Raw genomic sequence first — 27,709 nt, 5'->3', positions numbered from 1 at the left:
CCATGGTGGTGTCATACCTCACAGCAACCTCAAACTCTTGGGCTTAAGCAATTCTCTTGCCTCAGCCTTCTGATTAGTTGAGACTGCAGGTACCTGCCGCAACACCTGGATATTTTTTTGTTGCATTTGTCATTGTTTAGCTGGCCCAGGCTGAGTTCAAACCTGCCAGCTTGGGTGTATGTGGCCAGTGCACTACCCACTGAGCCACGGTGCCACCTGGGTTGGAAGACTTTTTATGGCAATCCTTTTTCATGTTGAATCATGTATTACTTGATCACAAAATTAAATTTAATATTTAAAAACAGTTCCTATATTTGAGAAATACCAGCTGTTATTGGTGGGGGAGGGTAGTACAGTCACACCCAAAAACATAAAGGTGTAAGGCAATTTTAAGTGAAAAACAGGGCTTAAGTAGAAAGTTAAAGAGGATAAAGATTGATGTAGGTAAAACTTAGGTTATGCATATCATACCGTGTACCTCCCAAATATATAATCTGTAATAAACTATTATTTTTAGTACAAAAATACTGGCACATTTGGAATATATGAATCTCCAAAGCCAATAAAGTGCTTTGCTTTATTAACTTATTACAGAGTTAGCAAAGATTTTTCACATTAGAGGCCACAAGGAGGCGCTATTAGCTGAATTTCAACCAGTCTTAATTGTGAGAACAGGAGTCTGATTTGTGAAAGGCTTATAAGGAGAGACATTATTATTTGTCATTTGGTCTTTCTGATAGGGAAGTGCCCTATTTCTTAGTGAATAGGAAGTAAAGAGATCTAGTGCAACTTAAAGATTAATAACTGAGATTATAACTCATTTTTTGAACTAGGTTGCCAAACCATAATAATAACATTTTTTCTTAAACGAGTCTAATAATTATAAAACAATATATTATTTGTGGAGCTAATTTTTTCTTCTCTTGAAATAAGATCCTACACCATTCAATCTTCTCATAAGTTTGATATTTTACTTCTGAGAATTTTCAGGTAAGGTACTAGACTGGTAGGCACAGGTGAATCATAGAACAGCTCATGATTACGAAAATTAAGACTGGGACTGAATGAAAGGCACGAACCAAACAGGAAATATGCCAAACCAAGAGAATTATCAGAAGTTGACCCTTAAGATATGCCAGACCTGAGAAGCTTTATAGTCAGTACAATCCAGTGTACTGGAACAAGGGAATACACAGATACAAAAGGTCAGAGGCTTAGAAACCAAACCAGCAAGTAATCAGTAACAGACTTATGGGGAAAGGAGGCAATGGAGGATTTTATTTGAACAAAAGGAAATAAAAGAACATATTCATCTTGGTCTTGAAGGTAAGAGTAATTTACTTAAGTTTACAAGTGGGATGATTGTTACTCAGGAGCCAGGGCAGATCCTCATCTCACTCCCTTTTGTTAGTTACAGGATGACCAGTTTTCTAAAGTATAAAAATATATCTAGGTTTCTTCAAGGTTATATAACAAATACTCCTTATGACGGGTGAATTCCCAGTGACCTGGAAAGTAATGTTTAATTTGTTTCATATGTTGAACATTCTAAACATCTTAAAGTAATAGCTAAGATTTGCTTCTCAGGAATCTGAGAACCGGCAGATGATGGATCAGCTCCGAAAAGCCAATGAAGATGCTGAAAACTGGGAAAATAAGGCCCGTCAAGTAGAGGCAGAAAACAATACCCTCAAATTGGAACTTATCACTGCTGAGGCAGAGGGTAACAGATTAAAAGAAAAAGTAGATGCCCTCAACAGAGAGGTTGAGCAAGTAAGTTGGAGAAATATGCTTATAATATATCTTGCATCATATTTAAGAGAGTTTTGTTTGGCTTTCCAAAAATTAATATACTTTACATAATGTAAATGATATAAACAAGTACTTTAAATATATTTAAACATGTTATAAATCGTTGCATGTAGCTACACGTAGCCATTCTGCCTATGTCCACTCTGGTTCTCCTCCAATCTCTTTATCTACCCAATTGTTACCATTTGTTAAAATTAGGAAGTATTTCAAACGTAGGGAAAAAAATGCCCCAAAAGGTAATATATCAGAAAAACATATCCCTACACTCTGGATGCTGACATTTTGCCCGTTTACTTCAAATATATCTGTTGAAAGAAACAAAGCACTCCTCATACTTTTCCCTCCTAATTGTTGGTGTGTGTAACTTTCACGTCAGTGTGTCTAATTCCTTTGCATGTATTTATACTTTTTCCAAATATTTATCATCCATAAGTGATATATAATGTTTTGTATGTTTTAAGTTTTTATTTATGTTAACAAATATACTGAAGATAGCCATTTGTAACTTTCCCAATTTGCTTAATATTATAATTTTGAAATTTATCTATTTTAATATATGTAGTACACTACTACATTCAAACAGTTGCAAGTATTCATTGTATATTTTCTTTTTAAATACATTCACATATTGAATGAAATTTAATTTTTGTCATTTCTTCTTGGCCATGTGTTCTCTAGATTTATTCCTGCAGGTAAACAACTAGATCTAAGATGTGTGCAAGTTCGACTCTTCTAAGTATTGTCAAATTGCTCTCTAAATACACTCTTATATCTCCTATAGTTTTATGTTATTGTGATATCTAGAAGGATTAATGTTCCCCAAATTTATTTTGACTGTACTTGGCCCTTATGAACCTCTCTTAAATAAATTTTAGAATAAATTGATAACATTTCAAGATCTTATGTCTGTCTTCTTTTATATGCATTTAAGACTGGAAAATTTTCTCTATTTCTTTGGCTGCAGCCCACAGTTTTGAGGTAATACTTTTATTGTCATTCACTTTTCATGAGTTATTTTCTCAAATACTAATCAATACTTGATACAGACTTCTAAATTTTTTTCATGCTTTTTGTTTTGTATTTCCTTGATCATAGTGAAATTGAGATCTTTTCATGTTTCTTAGCTATTCAGAATTCGTCTTCTATGACTTTTTTCTTGAATTTCTCTTGAATGAATTTTTTTGTAAACTTCGTCCATTTTCTTCTGGACAGTTATCTTTTTCATATTGATTTAAAGTTATTATCTATATATTTTTTATAATAATCCTTTTAAAGAAATTATAGTTTTCTCACCCTTGTCTGTGGTTTGTCTTTTCACTTTACTTACAATATAAACAGAAATGTTAAACTCTGATACACTCAGAATTATTATCAGTCTTTTCCTATATGGCTTATGTTTTTATGTCTTCTTCTAGTATGAAATTCTTTACTATCCCAAGGCCAGAAAGTGATTTTCCTACATTTTCATTTAAAAGTTATTCTGAAAGTCTGTGAAATTTTGTCCTTTACATTTAGGATTTAATCTCCTTGAGATTAATTTTGTTTATAATTTGAAGTAAAGATACAGTTTTATTTTTGTGAGTAGACACCTATAATCTTTTCTTCATTGAAATATCAGTCTACTTTGTCATAAAAATAAATTCCCATACATTCTGCTCCATTAGTCTATTTATCTCCTTGCCCATAATACCATTTTTTAATATTATCTTGACATCTGGGAGGATTAATGTTCCCCCAAATTATTTTGACTGTACTTAGATCTAATGAAACTCTGTCAAATAAATTTTAGGATAAATTGATCATATTGACTTTATATATTTCTTGTTTTATATACATAAATTTTTCTCTAAATATTTCTTTGGCTCTAACCCACACGTTTTGAGGTAATACTTTCATTCTGTTCACTTTTAAATATCTTATTCATTATGTTTTATTTTTTGTCACTGAAGTTTAAAAAAATTTCCAATGTACAAGAACTTGAGGTTATTATTCTATTTTTCATTCTATCTAATATTTATTGTGTTTTGTATCTAATATTTTGATATCTAATATAGCTGATATTGTGACCAGATAAAAGGGCTTGTATAATATTCTTTGGTATCTATCAAGAATTGTTTAGTGGCCAGGTACACAATCAATATTTGATAATATTCTTGAAAATCATCAGTGTTCACTTATTGTTGGGTGCATATATATATGTAGTATGTAAGCCATTTTCAATTTGGCCAGTTTGCTCAATATTGTATCATATGTTGAACATTCTAAACATTTAGTATCAAATTTAGATTAGGCTTGTTAATAGGGTCAATCATTTCCTGTAAATCCTTACTAAATTTGTATTCTTGATCTTTCAATTACTGAAAGAGATATGTTAAGGTCTTCCTATATAATTTTGTCTATTTTCCTCTGGTTTTCTCAGTTTTTATTTTTAGGACTACTGTTAGTTTCATACCAGTTCAGTATTTTTATATATTTCTGATAGAAATATTCCTTTTATCAGGGTCTGATGACTTACTTAAATAACACTTTTGCTTCAAAGTGTGCTTTTATGTTAGCATGGCTGTTTAATTTATTATTTAAATAAACTATATTGAGTATAATTGACATTAAATAAAAACTGTAAGTGTACAATTCAGTGAATTTTGACAAATGTGTATACTTGTATAGTCACCACTACGTTCAAGATATAGAACATTTCCATCGTCTTCCTAACATTCCCTAAAGCCCTTTTGCAGTCATCTATCCAAATCTTTGTGTGACCACTGATTTACTTTTTGTCACTAAGGTTAGATTTGCCTTCTCTAGAATTTTATATACATGGGATCACACAGAATGTACTTAATTGCATCTTGACTTTCATTCAGTATAAAGTTTTTGAAGGTATGTTGTTGCATGTTAGTTTGTTTCTTTTTTTCATTGAATAGTATAGCTGTTTCACAATTTGCTTATTTACCTGTTGATACACATTTAGATTATATGTTAATCTACTAGGGCTGCCATAACAAAATACCACAGGCTGAGCAACTTAAACAATAGGAATATATATTTTTTTATAGTTCTAGATGGATGAAGTGCAGGATCTTAGAGCTGGCAGGTTTGGTTTCTTCTAGGGCTTTTCTCCGTGGTCTGCAAATGGCTGCTTTCTTGTTCACATGGCCTTCCCTCTGAATGTGCTTCCTCGGTGTCTCTTCCTAGTCGTACTGGATTAGGGTCCCATCCTTATAACCCCATTTAACTGTAATTATCTCTTTAATGGTCTTGTCTCCAAATACTTTGAAGGTTAGGGTTGGGTGTTAGGGTTCAGCATATGAATTGAAGGGATGAAGTTCATTCCATAACAGATGGTTTCAGTTTGGGGCCATTAGGAATAGAATTCTGTGGACCCTGTGTTCAGGTCTTCATGCACATGTGAGTTTCTATGTTTCTTGATAAATAACTCTGTGGAATTGCTAGATCATATGTGAAGTATGCATAACTTGTTAAAGAAACTGATAAATTATTTTCCAAAGTGGTTGTCTCATTTTACACTCCCACTTGCATTCCGATAGTTTCAGTTGCTCTACATCTTCTCCAAACTTGATATTATTAATAGATGTGTAGGGTTATACCATTTTTCTTTTACTTTGCCTTTCCTTCATGACTGATGCTGAGCAACTTTTCACATGCTTATTGGTTATTAATCCATCTTCTTTTGTGAAGTATCTGTTCAAATCTCCATTGTCTGTATTTTTATTGGGATTGTCATTAAGTTGTAGGAATTTTTTGAACACTATTTTTAGGTACATGAAATTTGAATATTTTCTCCCTGTCATTGGCTTGTTTTTTTATTTTCTTAATAGAATCTTTTTAAGAGCAGCTTTACATTTTTCATAAAGTCCAATTTACCATATTTTTTAAAAATTTCGATAGATTTAGAAGATATTTCATTTTTGTTATGTAGATGAATTGTAAAATGGTGAAATTAGGGCTTTTAGTGGACTTGTCACCAGAATCATGTACATTGTTCTCAATAATTCCTGATCACTCACTCCTCTCTCATCCTGTCCTTCCTTTTCCTTTCTTTTTCTTCCCTCCTTTCCCCTTTTCTTTTCTTTTCTTTTTTTTTTTTTTTGAGACAAAGTCTCAATGTGTTGCCCTCGGTAGAGTGCCATGGTGTCACAGCTCACAGCTACCTCCAACTCTTGGGCTTAAGAGATTCTCTTGCCTCAGTGTCCCAAGTAGCTGGAACTACAGGTGCCACCACAACACCCAGCTATTTTTTCGTTTGTAGTTGTCATTGTTGTTTGGCAGGCCCGTGCTGGGTTCAAACTTGCCACCTCTGGTGTATGTGGCTGGTGCCCTAGCCGTTGTTGAGCTACAGGCGCAGAGCCCTTTTTTATTTTTATTTTATTTATTTTTAATGAGGCAGGGTCTCAGTCTATTATCCGGACTGGAATACAGTGGTGTGATCATAGCTCACTATAAACCTCCAATTCCCGGGCTCCAGGGATCCTCCTGGCTCAGCTTCCTGAGTAGCTGGGACCCCAGGTGTGCATCATCGCTGTTAGCTAATTTTTTTTTTTTTTTGGTAGAGACAAGATGTTGCTATGTTTTTCATACTGGTCTCAAACTTCTGGGCTCAAGTGATCCTCCCAACTCAGCTTTCTAGAGTTCTGGGATAAGGGCTTGAGCCATCATGCCCAGCCCCCCACCCCCTTTTCATCATTTTCAATGTCCTTTATTCTTCTTTACGGCTATGTACCCATTGTTTAGCTTTCACTTAGAAATGAGAACATGTATTTTTTCCCTATTCCTGAGATACTTCACTTAGGATGATAGTCTCTAGTTCCATCCAAGTTGTTGCAAAAGCTTTATTTCATTCTTTTTTTTTTTTTTATTAAATCATAGCTGTGTACATTGATATGATCATGGGGCATCATTCACTAGCTTCACAGACCGTTTACCAAGTTTCACATATACCCTTGTAAGATTCACCGCTGTGTAATCCCACCAATCCCCTTCCCTCTACCCACCTCCTCCCTCCCTCCCCTCCCTTTCCCCTTTCTCCCTATTCTTAGGTTGTAACTGGGTTATAGCTTTCATGTGAAAACGCTAAATTAGTCTCATAGTAGGGCTGAGTACATTGGGTACTTTTTCTTCCATTCTTGAGATACTTTACTAAGAAGAATATGTTCCAGCTCCATCCATGTAAACACGAAAGAGCTAAAGTCTCCATCTTTCTTTAAGGCTGCATAATATTCCATGGTGTACATATACCGCAATTTATTAATCCATTCGTGGATCGATGGGCACCTGGGCTTCTTCCATGACTTAGCAATTATGAATTGGGCTGCAATAAACATTCTGGTACAAATATCTTTGTTATGACGTGATTTATTTCATTCTTTTTTATGAAAAGAATGGCTGAGTAGTATTTGGTGGTATACATATTTTCCATCACATTTTCTTTGTCTACTCATTATTTTAGGGACTTAGGTTAATCCCATGGCTTTGCAGTTGTGAATTGTGCTGTGATAAACATTCCAAGTGTTTTTTTTTTTTTTGACAAAAATGACTTACATTCCTTTGCAATTTACCAGTTTTCTTTTATGCTTTGTACTTCTATGTCCTAATTTCTTTTTTTTTTTTTGTATGTCCTAATTTCTTTTAGGAATTTTATATTTTTAGATTTTGTCTTTAGCTCTATGATACATTTTGAATTAATATTTGTGTATAAAAGTCAGGGTTCATTTTTTTTTCCACATGGATGTGAAGTTGTTCAGCACTATTTGTTGAAACCCTATAATTTCACCAACAAATTATGTAAGAACCTTTGGGAAAAATTGAATAATCACATATGTGGGTCTATTTCTGCACTCTCTGCTGTTCCATGAATATATATGTCTATCCTTAGCCCGTATGACAGTGTCTTGATTAATATATTTTTATATCAAGTGTTAAAGTGAGTTAGTGTGAATCCTTCACATGTGTTCTTTCTCAAAATGTTTGGCTATTACAGATTCTCTGCATTTTTTTAATATTAAATGAAAATGTATTTAGCTCGTGGTTCTGAAGACTGGGAAGTGAAGATCTAGTAACCTTCCTTGTCTTGTGAGTGCCTTCTTGCAGCTTCATCCCATGGAAAAAGGTGGAAGGGCAAGAAAGGGAGACTTTGCACTTCTATATAAGTTTAGAATGAACTTACCATTTTCTATAGAAAGAAACTTACTCGGAGGTTGATTATTGTTTTGAATGCATAGTTCAAGCTAGGGATGTTTGAGATTTTAACAATATTGAATCCCTCAATCCAGAAATGTGTGTGTGCATTCATTTATTTATTTTGGTTGCTCTCATATTTGTCTCAACAATGTTTTATATTTTTCCGTGTAAAAGTATTATAGGTATTTTGTTAAATTTATCACATATTATCTCATGGGTTTTATAGATGCCATTGTAAATTATATTTTATTCTTTTTTTTTTTTTTAATTTACATTATTCCTTTTTTTTTTTTTTGTAGAGACAGAGTCTCACTTTATGGCCCTCGGTAGAGTGCCGTGGCCTCACACAGCTCACGGCAACCTCCAACTCCTGGGCTTAAGCGATTCTCTTGCCTCAGCCTCCCAAGTAGCTGGGACTACAGGCGCCCGCCACAACGCCCGGCTATTTTTTGGTTGCAGTTTGGCCGGGGCCGGGTTTGAACCCGCAACCCTCGGTATATGGGGCCGGCGCCTTACTGACTGAGCCACAGGCGCCGCCTATATTTTATTCTTAAATTTTGCATTCCGATTTTTGGTAGCCTGTAACTCAGAATAGAATTATGTGACCTTTTATTCTGAAACATTGCTTAAATTGGATTTTTTGGTTCTGGTATGGATTTTTTAGTTCTAGTAGGTTTTTTGCTTTTTTTTTTAGATTTTGAAAGGATATTCTACATATGCAATCATGTCTGAGTTTCACTTAAGATAATGGCCTCTAGTTCCATCTATGTTACTGCAAAAGACATGATTTCATTCCTTTTTTTGAGACAGAGTTTCACTTTGTTGCCCTCAGTAGAGTTCTGTGGCATCATAGCTCACAGCAACCTCAAACTCTGGGACTCAAGCAATCCTCTTGCCTCAGCCTTTTGAATAGCTGGATCTATAGGCACCTGCCACAACACCCAGTTGTTTTTAGAGAGAGGGTCTTGCTCTTGCTCAGGCTGGTCTCGAACTCCTGAGCTCAAATGATTTACCTCCTCAGCCGCCCAAAGTGCTAGGATTACAGGTATGAGCCAGCACATCCCTGACCTTCATTCCTTTTTTTTTATGCTGAGTAGTATTACACTGTATATTAAGGTCTTTCTCATTGCTTTTAGTTTCCCTGTTATGTCTAGTTATGGATTTTTTTCTGGCTGTGGTTTTGTGATTTCTTTTCAATCATAGTATTCATGCCTTTTATTAGTTTTGGGAAATTCTCATGTTATTTTTTTAATATTACGCTTCCAAATTGCAAATGCTCTTTCCTTAACTCTTAGGCTTTTTGGATCTTCTCCTTTTAGTACCATGTTTATTAATCTTTTCAACATAGTTTCTAAATATTTATCTCTGTGTTCTGTGACCTGCCTTCTAGTTCATTCTTCCCTCTTCATTTGGACCAGTCTGTTTTTTGATGTTTTCATTAATTTTTTGTTTCAGCTACCACTTTACTTTTTTCCTGGTATTTTTATCTGATTCATTTTCAAATCTGTTATTTTTTCTGTCTTATTCTTTTTTTTCAAAGACCTTCTTTAATGTCTTTAATACTTTTAAGCATACTTTCCCATACCTTCTAAAATATTTTGTTCAATAATTTGAAGTTCTAGATGTCTTGTCCTGCTATGCTGCTTTGACTCTCAATTGGTGGGGTGGGGTGGGGGGGATTGTGTCCTTACATGTTTGATTGCAAGCTCAAAAACTGTGGAAAATATAGATAGAACTATAGATCAAACATGTATATATCTCAACTAGTTTGGGGGCTGGAGAATTTCAAGTAGGTTAGGTTTTCCCCCCCTAAATACATTAAAAATAATGACCAGTTGACCATGCTATTCCTGGATTTTATGTAAAAAATTTGAAAACTGAATTTGTCTCTCCTAGGGTATTCTGTACATACTATTACCATCTATATCATCTAAAACATCTTATAGTCTACCATAGAAGATTTGCTTCACTTTATTTTCCATGTTGTAGTTTAAAATATATATATATATATGTATATATATACACACACACACACATACGTATCTATAGAAATAATTTTGTCCTTGCAGCATTTAAATGCAGAAAGGTCTTATAAGTCCCAGATTTCTACCTTACATAAGTCTGTCGTAAAGATGGAAGAGGAGCTTCAGAAGGTTCAGTTTGAGAAAGTGTCTGCCCTTGCAGATTTGTCTTCTACAAGGGAACTCTGTATTAAACTTGACTCAAGCAAAGAACTTCTTAATCGACAGCTGGTTGCTAAAGATCAAGAAATAGAAATGGTATGTAATACATTTTCTGTCGTTTCTTTAAAAATTGCTGTTACTGTAAAGTTAGTACAATTTTAGAAAAATAAGTTATTTTTAATATAATATTATATCAAGCCATATCTTTCAACTTTAGATTTTATTTTTAAAATCCAGGAAATTAATTTATGGCATCTGGGTTCCAAAAAATTCAAGAATGTATAACAGAAACTCTTCCTTTGACCATGTAATTTACATTTAGTTTTGTCCAGAAGGATTATAAAACACATTGACATAGCAATCAGCAAAGAACCGCGAGGTTGAGATTTGTTCACCTGAATTTTAACCCTAACAATATTATTTTAAGCTACATTTATTTACTAATGGGCTGTGTTCTTTTAGATTGTATCTGATTTTTACAGTCTGATACTGTACTTGCCAGTGAGAATATAATATTTTTGCCCTCAAGAACTTTCCCATATTGACATATAAGTAATCTGGGATGAATGTTTTATTAATAGTAATAAGAAATACTACAGGTTTTATAGAGGAAGTTCCTATTTGACCAAAAGGTATCTAGGAGAGTTCACAAAGAGGTACTACTAAATTAGGAAGAGATGAGGCATCCCATTCAGAGGGAAAAACCGCATAGACAAGGAGGAAGATGCATATTCTTAAGTATTTTGTAAAGTAATTTGTAATGGTAAGTATAGCAGGCACAGAAGAAAGTAGCTAGGATAAGTCTGGGAAGAAAGATGGAGCCCAGATCCTAAAAGAATATGTTCAGAAGTTGCATAGTATAACTGAAATATCAGCAAATATTGGTTATGTGTGTATCTCAACTAGCTTTGGGGCTGGATTCTTTTAAGTAGGATAGGTTTTTTCCCCTAAGTACATTAAAAATAATGTAGTTGACCACACTGCTCACGGATTTCTGTTATTTCCAAACCTTAATTATTAACCTCCTAGTTTGTTAATGTACTGTTTTGATTATGCATTTAAGAATTATGTATCTAGTTTATTTCTGTAAGAATCTACTGTTGATGTTTTAAGGAAGTGGTATATGCCAGAATTCTCAGATTCTTCTTTAAATTATTTTTTATTTTAGCAAGACCTTTTTAATGATGAAAGTAACTCACGAATAGATGCTCATTGTAAAAATTCAAACAATACATCCTTATAATTTTTTGAACTTTGTGTTTTCAAATTAGGAAAGTCCTACATGTTGCCAAAGTAACAACTACATACTATAAAGCTAAAATACCAGAAGATATTATTCCAAAGTTTATAAAAATAATATACCCTGACCAAGTAGGATATATTCTAGTAATCTTATTAAAGTTTTGAAATAATTGCCCTTAGCAAAATTATATATAAATCTTGGTGATGATTTATATTAATTTTTAAAATATCTTTCTTAGCCCGTTTCCTATTTCCATAGTACTTTAAAATCTTCTTGCCTCAGAATTTAATTATTTATGTCTATATGTTTATCTTTTCCTCACTTATTTCCTCCTCACTCCTTGGATCATTCTGTTTATTTTTGTATTTCTTCACCTGAATGAGGCAGCTAGGGGGCGCTCATACTTTTTAAAAAATATAAATTAAGCTTTTTACTTTGCAATAGTGGTAGATTTGCGTGTAATTGTAGGAAATAATACATAGAGAACTTGGGTACCCTTTACCTGATTTTGCCCCATGGTAACATTTTTAAAAACTATATGTGCTGCAGAACTGTAATATATTGTCTTTTGACATTGATTGGGGCAAGGTGCAGAACATCTCCATCACAAGATCCTTTATGTTACCTTTCTGTAGCTCTATCTACTTCCCTCCTATCCCCAGCTCCTCCTTAACCCTTGGCAACCATTGATTTGTTTTTCATTTCCATGATTTTATTATTTCATGAATGTTATATAAAATAGAATAATACAGTATGTAGCCTTTTGAAATTCACTTTTTTGTCCACTCAGCTTAATTCTGTGGAGATTCATCCAGGTTGTTGCATGTATCAATAGTTCTTTTCTTTCTATTGCTGAGTAGTATTCATGCTATTGGTGTAACACCGTTTATTTAACCATTGTAGAACATCTGGGTTACTTCAGTTTGGGTGTTTTACAAATAAAACGATTAGAAACACTTGTGTACAAGTTTTTCTGTGACCATAAGTCTTCATTCTCTGTAGATGCCTGGGAGTACAATTTGGGGTTCATACCTTTGATTCATTTTTTACTGTTCATTATTCAAACTGTTTTTTCAAGTGTTTGTACCATTTTGTATTCCTACCAACCATATGAGTGACCTAGTTTTTCCACATCTTTGCCAGAATTTGATGGGGTCACTATTTTTTAATTTAGCCATTCTAAAATGTAGTGCTACATGGTTTTAAATTTGCATTTACTTAATGGCTATTGAGGTTGAAATTTGCTTATGTAGTTATTTGCTATTTGTATATCTTTTTCAGTGAAATGTTTTTTCATGTCTTTTGTCTATGTTCTCACTGGATTGATTGTTTTTTAAAATGTTCAATATGGAGATCTTTATATATTCTAGGTACTAGTCCATTATCAGATAAGTGCAAATATGTTCTCTCACTATGTCTGTAGCTTACTGTTTTATCCTCTTAGTAGGGTTTTTCTCAGAAAGAGTTCTAAATTTTGGTGAAGTCTAATTTATCAATTTTCCTTTCATGGTTTGCCTTAAGTCTTAGAATTATTTGTCATAACTGTAGATCCCAAGGATTTTTCCTAGGTCTTATTACAAATGCTTTATAGTTTGATTTATTCATTTAATTTCATGATTGTTTTGAGTTAATTTTTGTATAAGATGTGAGGTTTACATAGAAGTACTTTTATTTTATTTTTTTTTTTGCCAGAACGGGTATCCAATTTCTTCAATACAATTTGTTGAAAAAGCTGTTTCCCATTGAATTGATTTTGTACCTTTGTGATAAAATCAGCTCGGCTTTTTTTTTTACTCCATTTCTTGGTTCTCTATTCTTTTACACTGATCTGTGTGTCTGCCTTTTCCACCAATACCACATAATCTTGAATAGTGTCATCATATAATAAGTCTTTAGTTCAGGTACATCCATTTTAGTCTTCTTTTTCAAATTGTTTTAGCTAATCTAAGTCTTTTGCTTTCTATATAAATTTTAAAATAATATTTCTATCTCTATAAAAATATAATTTGAATTTTGATAGGAATTGCATTAAACCTGTATAGTATATAAATTTGAGAAGAATTTGCATCTTTACTATGCTGAGGCTTCCAATCCATGAACATGGTTGTCTTATTTAGATATTCTTTGCTTTCTTTTACTAGTTTTGTATAGTTTTTAGAATGTAAGGTTTTGTACATGTTTTGTTAGATTTTCAACTACAAAGCAGAAAGAAATATTTGTTTGTTTGAGCTATTGTAATTGGTTTTCTAGTTTTAATTTTGCTGTCATTGTATTTATTGTCTGTATAGAGAAATATTTTTTCTTTTTTGTTTTTGAGACAGAGTTTCACTATATCACCCTCTGTAGAGTACGGTGGCGTCACAGCTCACAGCAACCTCAAGCTCTTGGGTTTAAGCAATTCTCTTGCCTCAGCCTCCTGAGTAGCTGGGACTACAGGTGCCCACCATAATGCCTGGCTATTTTTTGTTGCAGTTGTCATTGTTGTTTAGCTGGCCCCGGGCCAGGTTCAAACCCCCCAGCCTCAGTGTACGTGTCTTGTACCATAATCACTGTGTAACGAGTGCTGAGCCAATATTGATTTTTAAATGTTTAATCTTGTATCCTTAGACCTTGCCAAATTCACCTACTAATTTTAGAAACTTTTCTGCAGACTCCTTGGTATTTTCTATGTAGACAACCAGGTTAATTTAAAATAGGACAGTTTTATTTTTTCCTTTCTGAACTATTCTTTTCTTACCTTTTTGCACTGTTTAGTACTTAAGTACTATGTCAAATAAGAGTGGTAAAATTAGATATCCGGCCATATTCCCAATATTGGGGGAAAACATTTAGTATTTCACTATTAAGAGTACAATTACCATATTTCTGAGAGTTTTTATCATGAATTGGTGTTGAACTTTTGTCATGATTTTTCAGCACCTATTGATAAGATAATATGAGTTTTCTTCTTTAGCCTGTTGACATAATAGATTAAATTGATTGAGTTTTGAATATTGAGCCAAGCTTGCATCCCTGAAATCACCCAGATAATTTTTTTTTTTTTGAGACAGAGCCTCACTGTGTTACCCCAGGTAGAGTGCTGTGGTGTCATAGCTCACAACAACCTCAAACTCTTGGGCTCAAGCTGTCTTCTTGCCTCAGCCTTCAGAGTAGCAGGGACTACAAGTGCCCACCACAATGCCTGACTATTGTTTAGCAGAGATGAGGAGTGAGGGGGCAGGGGGTAGAAGTGGAGGTGAGGGGGAGGGTGTCTTACTCCTGCTCAGGTTGGTCTTGAACTCCTAAGCTCAAGTGATACACCTGCCCTCGCCTCCCAGAGTTCTAGGATTACTGGCCTGAGCCACCCAGATAATTTTAAATAACAAAGGAAAAGTTAAAGGTAAAAGATCTATACCACCATTTTTATTCTCCTGTAAACATGATTTGAAGTACTAGAATAAGTGATTTTTCAGTCCTACTTTCTTTGCTTTTTTAAAAAAATATATATTTTTTAAGATATATTATTATTTATTGATATATAATTCATATACCATATAATTCACCCTGGCCTTAGTTTTCTATGTTCAAAATAAATCAATATAGAATGTCTGTGAACTAACTCTTCTCAAAAGGAATTTTGTGAACATAAATTCCAAATCTCCTTCCTTTATAATGTTCTTTAATACTTATTTTATGGATGATTTCCTTAGGAATAATATTAAAAGTGCTTTTGAGAATCTCATATAATTTAAGAATGAATGAGGCAAAGGATTTTTAAAAGTGTGGTCATTATCCTAGGATACAATGGATTTAGAACCTTAGGCTAGAATAAAGGGACCTTTTCCCACTGTAGACATTTTGTTAACATTTCCTTCTGTACCTTTTCTTTCCCTGGTCAGATTTTTGTGTTTTTTAGCATATTTGCAATAATAGCATATTAGTACTATTAGTATTTATTTCACAAAAATAGTAGATTACTTTTCACCATTTCTGTGTAAAGATTAAAGATCATTTATTTATAAAACAACATGGAAAATACTTTACTACATGAATCTTTTTATCACATTTTGCAATATAACCTTAAGATGGATTTCCAGGGCTGGGTGTGGTGGTTCACACCAGTAATCCCAGCACTCTGGGAAGCCAAGGCAGGCGGATTGCTTGAATTTATGAGTTGGAGACCAACCTGAGGAAGAGTGAGACCCTGTTTCTAAAAATAGCCTGGTGTTGGGGCAAGTGCCTGTATTCCCAGATACTCAGGAGACTGAGGCAAGAGGATTGCTTGAGCCCAAGAGTTTGATGTTGCTATGAGCTATGATGCCATGGCATTCTAGCCTGGGTCAACAGAGTGAGACTCTGTCTCAAAAAAAAAAAAAAAAAGATGGATTTCCAGAAGTAGTAATTTAGGCATATATGGCCTAACAGCTTTCAATACTCCATAATTAAGAGGAAACTATTAACTTTATGATAACAAAAATCAAAACAATAGAGTACTTAAAAGCTGAATAGAGAACTTTGGGCAGTGAAGCTAAGAAGTGCCCTCCTGGGGTCACAGCAAGCCCCAAAGCTTGTCTCAAAACTTGTATGGGGACTACCCTACCCATTATAGGATTTCTTTTTTTTTCAAGTATAATTTCCATTTTATTTTTTCCCAAAGGATAGATTTTCTTCATTTCTCAAGAACTCAACTCCTTACATGGGCATTGGTGGTGGTCGTAGGGTAGCACCCCTAGGTCTAAATAGGGGTAGAGGTGCTCAGTCCTTGCGGGCTTCCCAAGAACGGTTCCTGACTATCTTGCTATGAATAGCACACAGTAATGAAGTTTCACATACGAGCTTGGGAAGCACATAGGTGTCAAAGACACTCGATTTAGAAATATCCCTCAGAGCTGTGGCCCCCACTATGTTCTGAATGATGAACTTTTTTTTTTTCTTTTTTTTGAAATAGTCTCAAGCTGTCGTCCCGGGTAGAGTGCCGTAACGTCATAGCTCACAGCAACCTCCAACTTGGGCTCAAGCGACCCTCTTGCCTCAGTTTTTCTATTTTTAGTAGAGATGAAGTCTCGCTTTTGCTCAGGCTGGTCTTGAATTCAAGCTGTCCACCCGCCTCAGCCTCCCAGAGTGCTAGGATTACAGGTGTGAGCCACCCCGCCTTGCCTCCAATGATGAACTTCTTTATAGCTTTGTCTTTGAGCACACGTGGGAAGCAGTTCATGCACATTTGTCGTCTTCAAAGCAAGGATGCAAAAGCTACTTGCTATTTTGTTTGTTTGTTTTTTTTACTGTAATTTTAAGCTTACCTTTTCACATTTAACTTTTTTTATTTTTTGAGACAGAGCCTCTCTCTGTTGCCTGGGCTAGAGTACAGTGGCATTATCATAGCTCACTGCAACCCTCCAATTCCTGGGCTCACATGGTTCTCTTGGCTCAGCCTCCCAAGTAGCTGGGACTGTAGGCACATGGTACCACACGAGTCTAATTTTTCTATTTTTTGTACAGATTGGGTCTCACTGTGTTGCCCAAGTTTTTATTGAACTCCTGGTTAAGCCATCTGTAAAGATGGTTGTGTTTATAGTGAAATAATAGAAAAATTATTAACTCATAGTTTTTCAGTAAGAACTAAAATCTCTCTGGCTGCTTTCTTTGTCTTGCCAGCAGTCCCCCTACCTTAAATTCATCTACCCACTGGACCCTCGGGAGGGCATTCTGCATTCCTCTTTTACTTTCTTTGGGACTTTGGGAATCCATGCTATCTCCCTTGCTCTCTCTTGTGTACTCTCTCTCTTTCTCTCTCTCTCTCTCCCCTTCTCCTTTTTCCCTCCCCCCCATCTTCCTGTTTCTCACTCCCAGCTCTCTATTCTCTGTCTCATCTCTTCCCTCCCCACCCCACTTCCTTTCTTCTTTCTAATGTAAAATAAAGCCTAAACTTTTATATCTGAATCTTGGTCTAGAGAAGTACTTTTCTTATCCCAGTGCTCAGCACCAACTGACCAACTAAGCTTTTTCCAACATATCACAATCCTCCTGCCTTGGCCTCCCAAAGTGCTGGGATTTAATGCATAAAGAATTTATTATGAGATATTATTATGAGATAAAGAATAAACTTTTTGCATAATAATGATTATTCTCCTTTTGAAGAAATATTTGGCTTACAGAGCATATTTGAGACTCAAGATAATCTTCAAAAAGGACACTTTCCACAGGTTTATGCAAGAGAGGGAATGTGCGGTGACATTATAATGTACTGCAATGACAGTACAATGACATTCTGTGAGGTAAAGTGCTTGTAACTCAACCAAACTCTGGACAAAGCAGTAGTCATAGATATCACTATGTCAATCTTATAGAAGTATATTAAAAAAAAAAATCAGATCTGGAAATGGAAATTGGTTACAGCTTTGAATTAATAAGCCTTTACTTAAATTTTCTGATACGATCAGAGCGACAAGGAAAGTGATACTATATGTGTATGTGTGGTGTGTGTATTTGGTAAGAAGGAGGACAATTTCAAATCAAATTAAAAGTTGTCAATTTATAGCATACTACAAAAATTTTATGAGTCTCTGATAACGTACCAATTAAGTGAATGAATAAGTGCAGATATCTTCCTATTATTGCACAGATGGAGAATGAGTTAGATTCTGCTCGTTCTGAAATAGAACTCCTCAGGAGTCAGATGACAAATGAGAGAATCTCCATGCAAAATCTAGAAGCTTTGCTGGTGGCCAATCGAGACAAAGAATATCAGTCTCAGATAGCACTTCAAGAAAAAGAATCTGAAATTCAGCTTCTTAAAGAACACCTTTGTTTGGCAGAAAATAAAATGTGAGTTGGTTAGAAATATAATAACATAAAGTCCTATTTCTTAAATTTATAGATTAGAATTTTAAAACTAGAATTTAACTCCTATAATTTGCCATTTATTAAACTGTGCCATTTATTAAATATTGTGATTGCATAAGATTACTTATTTCTATTATGTTTTTATTTTCTAAATTTAAATTTCCAGCTGAGTTTTCGGTATAATAGAATGTCTGATCTAAAATATTGCCCTTAGAAAACATAACCAGATTAGAAAAAAAATTAAGCACGCTGAAACCAGAAGTTGTTTTATATTCATGAATGCTCCTGGTGTTGCAACCTAGTCTTTCCACTTGCCATGCAGTATTTCCTTTTGTAGCTATGAGCATATACTGAATACCTGGAAGAAAGCCTGCATTTACAAAATGCTGCAGACTTCTTCAGACTTTTTCTTCTTCTTCTTTTTTTTTTTTTTAGGACTTCTAGCACCACTAGCACTTTGTTAGAAGACCGTTGCTTTCCTGTAGGGTTGATGGAAATGCCTTCCTGAATAGTGAACGTTTTATTATTAATTTGATCACGTCTCACAAAAAATGATAGTGACCTTTAGCCCCTGTTTTTGCCTGTCCCCATTTTACAGCCCTTTTACATCTAGCCTCCACTTTGTCCTCATATCTGAGCCCCAGGCCTGGGAAAGAATAGGAATTATGGTCTTGGCAATCAGCCACTCCTAGGAGTCCCTGACTATGAAAGGCTGCAGGGCTGGGGCTGTGACTGAGTCATTCTTTTCAGTTACTATAGCTGAGCTCTTGTGATATATTCAACTGGTTTTACAGGATCACTTTCTCAAGGTGGTAGGTAGAAATTTACCTTAGTAAAGTATGCAAAAACTCCCATCTTAAGGGATGCACTCTATTTTAGACTGGCCGGTAAGTACTCTCACTTGGAATTAGCATGAGAAAGGCCAGACATGATGGCTCACACCTGTAATCCTAGCACTCTGGGAGGCTGAGTTGGGCAGATTGCCTGAACTCACAGGTTTGAGACCAACCTGAGCCAGAGCGAGACCCCCATCTCTAAAAACAGCTGGGCGTTGTGGCTGGCACCTGTACTTGTTACTTGTGAGGCTGAGGCAAGAAAATCACTTAAACCCAAGAGTTGAAGGCTGCTTTGTCGGCTCTACGGAGGGCAATAAAGTAACACTCTGTCTCAAAAAAAAAAAAAAAAAAGGGCGGCGCCTGTGGCTCAGTGAGTAGGGCGCCAGCCCCATATGCCGAGGGTGGCGGGTTCAAACCCAGCCCCGGCCAAACTGCAACCAAAAAATAGCCGGGCGTTGTGGCGGGCGCCTGTAGTCCCAGCTGCTCAGGAGGCTGAGGCAAGAGAATCGCGTAAGCCCAAGAGTTAAGAGGTTGCTGTGAGCCGTGTGACGCCACGGCACTCTACCCGAGGGCGGTACAGTGAGACTCTGTCTGTACAAAAAAAAAAAAGAGCATGAGAAACATGTGTTTTTAGTCTCTAAGGTTTAGATATCAGCAGTCTATAATGCTGTCCGAGATCAAGCAAAGGGGTTAAATGTTTTATGCAAGCACCATTTATCTGTCATTATCTTCCTTAGGACATTGTGCCTTATCACGGATTTTTTGAGGCATTGTTAAGCCTTAAGGAAGATCTTTAAATTGAAGAGTTTTTATGTTTTTAATATTGTATAAATCAAATTTCATTATAAGTATAAAAGGAACTTATTTGGCTAAATTGATACATATAAAACAGACCATATAATCATGGTGCTAGTGAATTCTAGTGTTATTTGATCATATTATTACTTTACATTAATACGATACTTTCAAATACCTTTATAAAAACGATTTACAGCAAATAATATAGATAGATAATATATAATATTAACATATACATAGGGAAACAGAAGATTTAACTAACTGAATGGGGGTTAGGGTTGTATAGGCTTTTCAAGTAGGCTACTTTACACACTTAGTGTATCTAAAATCAGCATATTTTATTTTATTTTATTTTTTGAGACAGTCTCATTATCTCACCCTCAGTAGAGTGCAGTGACATCACAGCTCCCAGCAACCTCCAACTCTTGGGCTTAAGCGATTCTCTTGCCTCAGCTTCCCAAGTAGCCGGGACTATAGGTGCCTGCCACAATGACCAGCTGTTTTTTTGTTGCAGTTGTCATTGTTGTTTAGCTGGCCCAAGCCGGGTTCAAATCCGCCAGCTCCGGTGTACCTGGCCAGCGCCATAACCACTGGGCTACAGGCACCAAGCCTGCATATTTTAGATGTACTAATAAATCTGTTTATAAAAATCACAACGTGACTTGGATTCAGTTGAGAAACCATTGTCAACATGGTTTAGTGTATCCTAGGAGTTATAGACATATTTTAAATTGAATCAGCTATCACTCTTGCCTTTTTTTACACAGGGCCATCCAGAGCAGAGATGTGGCTCAGTTCAGAAATGTCGTAACACAATTGGAAGCTGATTTAGACATTACCAAAAGACAACTAGGGACAGAGCGCTTTGAAAGGTAAGTTTGTTTCTATGCATTGTTCAGCTTGGAAAGCACTGCTTTTTTAGGTAACAATAGGTCTTAGTTATTTCCTGAAGGTTAGATTTGAAAGTATGAACTGAACTATAGTTCTGTGATATTGATAGATTTAATAATTTCACTGAATGTAAAAATAAAAACATCACTATTTTCTTTAGGGAGAGGGCTGTGCAAGAACTTCGCCGCCAAAATTACTCAAGTAATGCCTATCATTTGAGTTCTACAATGAAACAAAATGCAAAATGTCATTCACCAGAACGTGCTCACCATCGATCTCCTGACCGAGGCCTAGATCGATCGTTAGAAGAGTAAGTCAGTTTAAGGATCTTCAGCCCACACAGCAATAGAGTACAATATTTGAGGGAGTAAGGAAACTCAATAAACAATCTGTCATTAATGGTGATATTTAAGCATGATTGCCAAAGTATATTAATGTAAAAAATAAAAGATTTTGATAAAGAATTTTATGTAAATACTATACTAAAGGGAAAGATCTTTAATATTTTGTCTAATGTTTATATAAATCTTACTTTAAATGTCTAATTTTCTTTTTCTACAAAAATTTCTTTCATGTACTTTTCTTACAAAATGTTAGTTATTGTGCACTATAAAATATATTTATTCTAGAAAAGTGATAAGCTAATATTTCAGAGGAAAGTATTTTAGATGTATTTCTATATGCCATAACCCCCTTAAAAACTTTTTATTTGGAAGTAATTTCAACTTTACTACAAGTTATAAAAATAAAAATAATACAAAAAATATCCTCACACCCTATACCCATACTCACTAGTTAAAAAATTTCACCTGTGTGTTTTATATGCGCATGTGCTGTCTCAGGCACTTACGCTCTTCTTACATATGCCCCCCCCTTACTGTACACACACACGCACTTGCACATGCCACACACATGCTCCTACCCATGCATTTAAAAACAGAACCAAAACCTCCAATTCCAAACCATCCGAACAGGTTTCTTCCTCACCTTGTTCCATTCTGTATTTGCATTGTTCTTACTTCTAAAATGAGAACCCAGGTTCATCAACACATTACACAACAACATCAGTGCAGTTACACATTTGCTTGATCACAGACTGCATCTAAAATAGTTTCAAATTTTCAACCATTTGCAGTTACAGACAAGGCTGTGATTAATAATCTTGTGCATATACATCTTCATATTGTTGAAGAAATATCTTCAGAATAAATTCCTAGAAGTGGGATTGCTGGGTCAAGGAGTAAATGCCTATGTAGTTTTATTAGTGCCACATCTGCCTCAGTTTTGCATTCCCTCCAGCAATGTGTCAGAATACCCATTTCTCTACAGCCTTACCAGCAGAACATACTGTCAAGCTTTTGAATTTATGTCAGTGTGGTAGCTGAAAGTTAGTATTGCAATGTAGTTTTAATTTGCATTTCTCTTATCATGAGTGAAGTTGAATGTCTTTTCATAGGTTTAAGGGCTATTTTTATATTTCTCTTTCTGAATTATCTGTTCATTTCTTCTGGTCTATTTTTCTAATGAATTTGGGGTTTGTTAAAATTTTTTAAAATAAATTTGAGAGTTTATGCCTTTATCAGTAATATAGGATGGCCATAAAGTTTGTGTGCAATTTTACATTGCACACTATTTTTTTTTTTTTGTAGAGACAGAGTCTCACTTTGTCACCCTCAGTAGAGTACTGTGGCATCACAGCTCACATCAACCTCCAACACCTGGGCTTAGGTGATTCTCTTGCCTCAGCCTCCCCAGTAGCTGGGACTACAGGCGCCTGCCACAGCACCCGGCTATTTTTTGTTGCAGTTTGGCTGGGGCGGGGCTTGAACCCACCACCGTTGGTATATGGGGTTGGCGCCCTACATACTGACCCACAGGCGCCATCCTTTTTTTTTTTTTTGAGACAGAGTCTCAAGCTGTTGCCCCAAGTAGAGTGCCATGGCATCATAGCTGACAGCAACCTCCAACTCTTGGGTTCAAGTGATCTTCTTGCCTCAGTTTTTCTAATTGTAGTAGAGAGGGGTCTCACTCTTGCTCAGGCTGGTCTTGAACTCGTGAGCTCAAGCAATCCACCCACCTCAGCCTCCCAGAGTGCTAGGATTACAGGTGTGAGCCACCATGCCCAGCCTGCACACTATTTTAAATTACATATGAACTTTTACTTTATTTATGGCCACCCTGTGTGTGCTATAAATATTTTCTTCCATTTTTGTCATTTGTCTTTTTTTTTTTTTTTTTTTGGTTTTTGGCCGGGGCTAGGTTTGAACCCGCCACCTCCGGCATATGGGACCGGCGCCCTACTCCTTGAGCCACAGGTGCCGTCATTTGTCTTTTAATTTTACAGTGCTGTTTTTTACAAATTATGTATGTTTTTATTTTTATGTAGTCAAATTTCTGAATCTTTTAATGTATCTGGTTTTCTTTTCTTTCTTTGTTCCTTTCTTTCCTTTTCTTTTTTTTTTATACAGAGTCTCACTCTGTTGCCCCAGGGTTGAGTGCCGTGGCATCAATCATAACTCAAAGCAACCTCAAACTCCTGGGCTCAAGCAATCCTCTTGCCTCAGCCTCCCAAGTAGCTGGAATTACAGGTGCCTACCATGACATCAAACTAGTTTTTCTATTTTAGTAGAGACAGGGTCTCACTCTTGCTCAGGCTAGTCTCGATCTCCTGAGCTCAGACAATCCACCTGTCTCAGGCTCCCAGTATGCTAGGATTACAGGTTTGAGTCACCAAACCCAGCTAGTTTTCTTTTCATAGAAAAATCTTTCTAGAGTGGCGCCTGTGGCTCAAAGGAGTAGGGCACTGGCCCCAGATATCAGAGGTGGTGGGTTCAAATCTGACCCCGGACAAAAACTAGGAAAAAAAAAAAAATCTTTCTACTCAGATAACAGAAGAATTCATGAATATTTTATTTTTTGTACTTAGTTTTACTTTTTACGTTTAGATTTCTGATCTGTTAGAATTTATTGTGTGTATGATTTGAGCGATGGATCTGATTCTTTTTTCAAACAAATCCAGTTTTCCCAAGATCATTTATTAAAGACTCATTTTCCCAGTGATTCAAGTCTTTTTCTGGATTTTCTGTTTTTATTCTGTCAATCTGTTAATCATAGATAATTTATGGTATTTTTACTTTTGCAGGGCTAGTCTAATGATGTGCTAGCAAACCTGGCTCTCCAAAGGGGAAGAGGGAAAGGCCTGATCCGTAGCACTTGCCAATTTCTGTGTTGTAAATACTCTTACTGTAGCCAGTTTAAAGGTTCCAATGGCTTAACTACTAGATCATAAAATTCTTGAAAATTTACAATCCACTATAAGCCAGCTCCAGCACAATTGTCTAGTGCCCATGAAGAGCTCTTCCTTTTAAGTGTTTACTTACATTTTCTTGTGAGTTTATTTTTCCAAATGAACTTTAAAGTCAATTTGTGTAACTCTGTTTAAAAAAACCCATTGGAATTTTTATTAGAATCACATTAAGTTTATAAATTTACTTGGGAAGAACTGACATCCTTTATAATGTTGAAAATGCCTAACCAAGAACAAGAAATGCCTTCATTTGTTCAGATTTGCCTTTCAGGAATGGCTTATAGTTTTCTTTACATAAGTTTGAACATCTCTTATTAATTTATTCCCAATTTTTTATTGCTATTATAAATGGAATTTTTTTCTTAGTCATTGTATCTTCAAAAAGTACTACTGAGTTTTGCATGTTATACTGTTACCTTTGCTAAATTCTTTTATTATTTCTTTAAGTTTTATCTTTGATTCTGTAAGCTTTTTTAGCTATATTATCATGTCATTCTCAAAAATAGAAAGTTTTATTTCTTTTCTTATTTTTATGTCATGAACTATAATGCTTTGAAACAATTTATGGTTAGTTTGGGACTATCTGATCTCCAAAAATTTGGTTGAATTCACCTGTGAAACCACACAGCCTTGGTTCTTTTTTTTTTTTTTTTTTTTTTGTAGAGACAGAGTCTCACTTTATGGCCCTCGGGTAGAGTGCCGTGGCCTCACACAGCTCACAGCAACCTCCAACTCCTGGGCTTAAGCGATTCTCTTGCCTCAGCCTCCCGAGTAGCTGGGACTACAGGCGCCCGCCACAACACCCGGCTATTTTTTGGTTGCAGTTTGGCCGGGGCCGGGTTTGAACCCGCCACCCTCGGTATATGGGGCCGGCACCTTACCGACTGAGCCACAGGCGCCGCCCGCCTTGGTTCTTTTTGTAAGGTAATTCACTGTAACTTTATCTTTCTTCTTTGGCAGTTGGTCTTTTTAAGCTTTCTCTTTCTCCTCTATTTTCCTAAAAAGTTCATTCCTTCTACATTTTTTAATTTATTTGCATATAAGTGACCAATATAATCTTTTGAGCTTTTTAATTTCCTCTGTATCAATAGTTATATCCCTACTGTCATTTTTATCTATGTGTCCTCCCTTCCTGTCCCCACTTTGTTTTTCTGTATTAACCAGTGATTTGTTTATTTTGTTTGAACTAGGATTTCAATTTGTTGATTTTTATCTACTATTTTTCTTTCTGTTATTTCTGTTTTTATTTTTATTGTTTCCTTCCTTATGCTATCTTTTAATTTGTTGGATTTTTGTCTAGCTTTTTGAATTGGGAGTTTAATTCAGTTTTTTTCCTTTCTTTTTTTTTTATTTATATAGCTTTTTAGGGCTATGAATCTATCTCTGGTACTGCTTTAAATATATCCCAGAGATTCTGATAGATAATATTTTTATTATTATTTTCAGATATTTTGGAATTCTTTTTGTATTATCAGTTTTACTCAAGAGTTATTTGATGGAAAAAAATCTTAATTTTCATTTGAAAGGGCATGTTTATGTTTTTGTTTCATTTTAAATTTCTAATATAACTGCATTGTGATTAGAAGACATTGTCTATATTTCCATTTTATGAAACCTACCAATGTTTTCTTTTGTTAGTGATTCACGGACACTTGAGAAGATACATTATTTCTTATTACCTTTTTTATTTCATGTAGCTCTTTTGTATCATTATTTAATTTTTGTCCATTTGACCTGTTTTGTACTAAGAGTGATGCTCTAAAGTTTCCGGTTATTAGTATTTTTTATTTCTTCTTGCATCTCCTATATATTTGCTTTAATCGATGGTTTGCTATTTTACTTGTTCCACAGGTATTCTGAACTGTCATTCTTTATGGTAGCTTTTATAAAGTGTTCATTTCTGAGGCATTTAAATTTTTTTTTCTGTTTCTATTTATTTATTATTTTTTTTCCAATAAATTTTTTTTTTTTATTGTTGGGGATTCATTGAGGGTACAATAAGCCAGGTTACATTGATTGCAATTGTTAGGCAAAGTCCCTCTTGCAATCACGTCTTGCCCCCATAAAGTGTGACACACACCAAGGCCCCACCACCCTCCCTCCGTCCCTCTTTCTACTTTTCCTCCCCCCCATAACCTTAATTGTCATTAATTGTCCTCATATCAAAATTGAGTACATAGGGTTCATGCTTCTCCATTCTTGTGATGCTTTACTAAGAATAATGTCTTCCGCTTCCATCCTGGTTAATACGAAGGATGTAAAGTCTCCATTTTTTTTTAATAGCTGAATAGTATTCCATGGTATACATATACCACAGTTTGTTAATCAATTCCTGGGTTGGTGGGCATGCAGCTCAATTTACAATCGCCAAAATGTGGCATTTAAATTTTTTTATTTTTGGCTTGACTATACTTTGGTATTAGAGTTGCAGTTCCCATTTTCTTACTGTCTCTTGTTTGTCCAGTAAATATCTTTTACTTTTAGCTTTTTTGAATTATTGCATTTTAAGTATATCTCTTCTATGCACTATGGATATTAGTTTTGCTTTATGAGCCATTTTGAAAATCTTTTCTAAATAGTTGAAAAAATCTTTCACATTATTGATATGATTATTATGTCACCTTAGTTATATAATGTTAGGATTACTGTCTGTATTATGTTATACTTGTGTTTCTGCATTTGGTTAGTCTGCTTTTTAATAAATTTCTTTTGGTATTTAGGAAGATTTTATTTTCTTTGTTACCTTTCTATTAATACTTTTAATGTTTAACAATGACCTTAGTCCCCTTTATTCTTTTTTTCAGTCCCCTTTATTCTTAATCTTCTATTGTCAGTTTTAGATTCTGTCCTTAGACTGCCCCTTATTATTATTTAGACAACAATGTATTGAATTTACTTTCCTCTAACTGCTGCTCTGTTTCCTGTCCTTTTAGTTTTGCTTTTCCCAGGTTGTCATATAAATGGAATCATATAGTATGCAACCTCTAGTTGCCACCTTTCACTCAGCATAATATATCTGAGATTTATCCAGGTCGTTGCATATATTAGCAGTTGTTGCATATTCCTTTTAACTGCTGAGTAGTTAAAACTATGGATGTACCACAGATATTTTTTTTAAAAATGTTGTAATCTCCTGGTGGTTACAGAAAAAATACAGAGAGTCCCACATATTCTTCCCTACTTCTGCAGTGACAGTATCTTATGGGAAATTGACATTGGTACAATATGATTAACTGGTCTATTGGCCTTATTCAGATATTACTAGTTCTTAGACGCATTCATTTGTATATTTATGTAGTATTTTTTTAGCAAACCACACATACTGTGACAACAATCAATATATTGAATTGTTCCATCATCACTCCCCCTTGTGATACCCTTTATAGTTTATAGTCCTGCTGTCCTCCTTCCCTGTCTCTTCAAAAACACTAATTTCTTCTCCATCTCTATAATTCTGTAATTTTGAGAATGTCATATAAATGGAATCATACACAGTACGTAACCTTTTGAGGTTGACTTTTTTCATTCACCACGTTGCCCACAAGATCCATTCAAATTGTATATATTAATAGTTCATTCCTTTTTATTGTTGAACAGTATCCCATGGTATGAATATACC

General features: G+C 35.0%; 1 protein-coding gene across 10 annotated transcripts in view; it reads left to right on the top strand.

The window, feature by feature from the left end:
* The window catches only part of TSGA10 (testis specific 10), a 137,760-nt gene that overhangs the window by 109,569 nt on the left and 482 nt on the right, over nucleotides 1-27,709 (top strand). For 9 of the 10 annotated variants that reach the window (XM_053588362.1, XM_053588365.1, XM_053588364.1 and 6 more), the window contains 5 exons: nucleotides 1,588-1,773; nucleotides 10,080-10,289; nucleotides 18,038-18,240; nucleotides 20,660-20,764; nucleotides 20,944-21,093. In XM_053588362.1, coding sequence (XP_053444337.1) covers nucleotides 1,588-1,773; nucleotides 10,080-10,289; nucleotides 18,038-18,240; nucleotides 20,660-20,764; nucleotides 20,944-21,093 — 854 coding nt within the window. The remainder of the gene's footprint in view (nucleotides 1-1,587; nucleotides 1,774-10,079; nucleotides 10,290-18,037; nucleotides 18,241-20,659; nucleotides 20,765-20,943; nucleotides 21,094-27,709) is intronic. The other variant, XM_053588359.1, reaches the window with a different exon arrangement.

Source organism: Nycticebus coucang, chromosome 4 (assembly GCF_027406575.1).
Source record: "Nycticebus coucang isolate mNycCou1 chromosome 4, mNycCou1.pri, whole genome shotgun sequence".
NCBI classification, from domain to species: Eukaryota; Metazoa; Chordata; class Mammalia; order Primates; family Lorisidae; genus Nycticebus; species Nycticebus coucang.
The sequence above is the reverse complement of the archived record's forward strand: the minus strand, read 5'-3'. Positions and strand labels throughout refer to the sequence as shown.